Here is a 4,227-nt window from a genome sequence, read left to right as displayed (position 1 = left end):
ACCCACACTTGTTCTATGAATAAGAAAACATAACCTATACATGAAAAACATATAACCTACACACGTGTAGGATATGTGTGTATTTATGTAGTTTATATAATTGTTGATGTCAAATTTAATATGTAAGTTGTATGTTTTTTTTGTATATTGTACGTTTTTATTCCTCAAAACAAGTGTAAGCTATATAATTTTGTGTATATTCTATATTTATTGTTTATATTTAATGGACACATTTGTATGACATTTTATTTATTATTCATGAAAACTAAATTAGTGTTTTTATCTTTTTAACTATTTTAGTTAAATTATGTAGATATATTAATTAGAGAGGGATTTATTATGGTTATATTAGTTGTATTAATTGAAGAGAGAGTGTGCATTTATTGTTACATTTATATCTTTTTCATTTATATTTAAACTTTTAAAACCTAAAATAAAACTAGTGGCTCATATTCATTTCTTGCATTTCTCGCAGTAATTTCATTTCTTTATTGAACTTAAACCTATATATATATTATATATATATGTTATAAGGTAAACTTTCCGGTCACTCACAAATACAACTATTCATCTTTTCTGATACTTTTTATTGGTTGTTGTTGCTACATGGCAAAAAAAAAAAAAACTGCTGGTCCAGTTTTTTCTTCTTCTCATTGTATATACAATGAAGCTTAGGGTACAACCTCCTAGCCTACCACCGTTGCCATCTCCACTAAGGTCTCAGGTATAGAACAACTTCATGGGCAACCAATATGGTCGTCTCCGGTGATGTCCGGAAATGTCGCTAACCACCACACTTGACCGTCAACGGTTACTTGTGAAAGCAACCGGAAAGACGAAAACATCGTCGGTGGTCGTTGTATAGTTGAGAAACAGAGAAAGTGTCTAGATTTCCGGTACAGCCAGCTCGCCGGACCACTGGATGACACCGACTAGAAATACAATACCGCTGCAACACCGTTGTTGACGGGCGATAATCCTCGTATCTTCTACCGCCACATCATGGTCGTTGACCACCATTAACATCCGACTTCGATTGTGCTATGGTGGCGGTGGGTGGGGGTCTTAAGCAGGGAGTCAAAGTGACAAAGTTTAGATTCATTCTAGACACAAATTATAAGAACTATCTAATCGTCCACACATCACATATGCAGTAGGGATAATTATTAAATTTATACATTAACCTCAAAACACTCACATGGTAGCAGTATGGAGAATTATCATATATCTCAAAGGGACAACAGGTCACAGGGTTCTCTTCAAACCAAATAAACACCTAAAAGTTCAAGTATATACTGATGTAGACTAGGCAGGGGACAAAGATAATGCAAGATTAACATCGGGCTACTTCGCTCTAGTTGGTGGAAATTTAGTTACATGGAAAAGCAAAAAGTAGAAGGTTGTAGCATTTTCTAGTGCCGAAGCAGAATTCCGAGGAATTGCACTGGGCGTAGCAGAGGTTCCATGGATAAGTAAACTTATGACAGAGATTGATTTTCTCCAAATCGAAGCTAGTAGAATCATGTGTGACAACAAAGCCACGATACAAATTTCAAAAAGTTTTGTCCAACACGATCGTACGAAGTATGTGGAGGTAAATAGGAACATCATCAAAGAAACACTCGAAGTATGGATTATAGAACTTCCATTCGTCCGATCAGAAGATCAACTTGCGGGCATTTTAACTATGACCGCCAACGAAACAATATTTAACAATTGTCTTGACAAATTAAGTATCGGATATCCCACTACTCAGCTTAAGAAGGAGTGTTAGAAACCTGATATAAAATAAAAAGATTACAAACAACATCTCTCCTTTTAGGCCTAACTGATAGCAACTAGTGAGTGTTATAGCTCCACTCAAGGGATTGAGAAATTTTTTTTTATAGTATTTCCTTTTATGTTTCAAGTCAACATGTATTATTTATATTCTCCTTTCATTCTAACTTTAACTTTTACAATATACAAGCAATATATAATACAAAACTCTCTGATTACCAAGTATTATTGATTACATTCATGTTCATTCCAACTCTTTGATTTACAATACAGAGTAGTTTAGGGTAAAAGCAGAGTGATAATACTGGATTGGTCGGGGCTTAGAGTTTTGGCTACCCTTAGTTAGGATTCCACCCCCTCAAAACATGATTCAAATAAACTAACCAACACTCGGAAAATAACGTTTTAATAAATTGGATCCCACGTTCCTACATCATGCAGTACGTGAGAAAAGTTCCAATTATTGACCACTAGAAGCTAAGTTTTACGTATGAGAAAACAAATAGATCTATAAGATTTTCAGTTATTGCAGAACATTTATAAAAGTTTCATTAATTAGCATCTACTTGAGAACAAGAGGTTGCTGAAACTAGTATAGGACACTTCTTATGAACAGTAAGACCACTTGTCTCACTCATGTCCAAGACCTCTTCTGCCATCAATGCCAAATCAAACTTATACACCAAATTAGCCAAAACAAGCTCGTTAATAACCATTGCAAATTGGATACCTGGACACCCTCGTCGTCCAGCACCAAATGGTATTAACTCGAAATGAAACCCGTTATAATCGATAGGACTGTTCAAGAACCTCTCTGGTCTAAACTCCTCGGGCGCTTCCCATTTCGACGGATCTCTTGCTATAGCCCATGCATTGATGAACACTTGGGTGCCAGATGGGATGTCATATCCGAGTACACTGACATCTTGCGTTGATTCACGAGGGACAAGCAGCGGAATTGGAGTGTGTAGTCGCAGCGCTTCTTTGAGAATGGCTTTTAGGTATGGCATGTTTTCTAAGTCATCTTCTGTAATCATTGATCTCCCTTTCCCTACTTTAAGGGCCTCTTGTTGCACTTCTTTCATTGCTCGCGGGTGTCTTAATAGTTCCGCAATCGCCCACTCTAAATTTGTGAACGTCGTATCAGTTCCAGCAGCAAATAAGTCCTACATCAAGTAATAGTGTTTTTAACCATATTTTTGTATACTTAAAAGGTTGCTTGGTAGAAAAAAGGATTTTTATGATAGAATGGTTCATGCAAATGATGGATTTATTAGGATCATATACGTATAAATCACACACAACGCACACTTCACAATCCAAAAGAAAAGCATGTTACCAAGATGATAGCTTTAATCATATCTCTCTCAACTGTAACGTTGTTTCTTTGAATTTCTAATAAGATATCACAAAGATCTTGGCCTTCAACAGCAGTCTCCTCCTTGTTTACATGTTCGTCGATAACCCCATCTAAAAACTCATCAAATTCCTTAGCAACGTCATCAACTTTCTTCTCTAATCCACTCAGTCGATCGACCCATCTTAGCGACGGAATATAACTCCCAACACTAAAACATCCCAACAACTCTAAAGTCCTTCCTAATAAGTTCTTAAAATTCCTCCCATCATACCTCCTCCCCAAAGCCACCCTACAAATCACATTATTCGTAAGCGAAATAAGTAACTCGCTCAAATTAATAACCAATCCATTCGCTCTTCCAATCTTTTCCATCATAAGAGTCATCTCCTCCTCTCTCACATGTCGGTATGACTGAACCCTTCGGTTGCTTAAAAGATGGATAACGGATATGCTCTTTACTTGCCTCCAATACTCCCCATATGGTGCAAAGGCTATGTCTTTGGAGGCATAAAAAATTCTACTAGGGATGTCTAAAGACGGTCTGCTTGCAAATATTTTGTCATGGGTTTTCGTGATCTCTCGAGCTGCATCAACAGAGGAGGCTACAAGTATCGGCACGGTGCCAAGTCGAATCAGCATGAGTGGACCATAAGTTTGAGCCATGGCATGAAGGGCGCGATGCGGGCTCGAGCCTAGTTGGTGAAGGTTTCCAATTAATGGTAGCTTTGGGGGACATGGTGGTAGGTTTTTGTGGGATTTTGAAGAAAAAATATATGTTTTCAAAAGAAGTAAGGCAAGAATGATGGGAAGAGAAGAGAAGATAAAAACATGCAATGACATGGTTGATACTTGAATCTAGAGAGAACCTAACAGATGTTTGCTGTTATGTTGTGGAATATTTCATACTTTATCAAAATTGTAATTATTTCAGATGATGACACGTCACCCCTCCAGCTGTTTTAACTTTTTTTGTTTTTGTTTTTTTAGTGGCCATTTATTTATTAAACAACACAAATACACTACAAAGACCATCCGTTATGGGGCGCGGATGGGGTCTTTTTTGGGGTGCAGTGGGCGGCAAACACCGC

General features: G+C 37.2%; 1 protein-coding gene across 1 annotated transcript; it reads right to left on the bottom strand.

Annotated features, from left to right (window-relative positions):
- Positions 1–2,291: 2,291 nt before the first annotated feature.
- Positions 2,292–3,983, bottom strand: LOC143543227 (3-beta-hydroxylase-like). Its single transcript, XM_077035596.1, has 2 exons — positions 3,119–3,983; positions 2,292–2,945 (listed from the first exon to the last, which is right to left on the bottom strand). The coding sequence occupies exons 1-2, from the start codon at positions 3,977–3,979 to the stop codon at positions 2,331–2,333; spliced, it is 1,476 nt and encodes a 491-aa protein (XP_076891711.1). The 5' UTR covers positions 3,980–3,983; the 3' UTR covers positions 2,292–2,330.
- Positions 3,984–4,227: the final 244 nt, after the last annotated feature.

This window comes from Bidens hawaiensis, unplaced genomic scaffold, assembly GCF_021521415.1.
Source record: "Bidens hawaiensis isolate Kalapana, Puna unplaced genomic scaffold, B.hawaiensis_p1.1 tig00013080_1, whole genome shotgun sequence".
Taxonomy (NCBI): domain Eukaryota; kingdom Viridiplantae; phylum Streptophyta; class Magnoliopsida; order Asterales; family Asteraceae; genus Bidens; species Bidens hawaiensis.
Note: the sequence above shows the minus strand (reverse complement) of the source record. Positions and strands in the feature narration are given on the sequence as shown.

Coding starts and splice junctions, on each gene's coding strand:
- LOC143543227 (XM_077035596.1), bottom strand. CDS start 3,979: ATGTCATTGCATGTTTTTATCTTCTCTTCTCTTCCCATCATTCTTGCC. Junction 2,946..3,118: donor TGATTAAAGCTATCATCTTG/GTAACATGCTTT, acceptor TACTTGATGTAG/GACTTATTTGCTGCTGGAAC.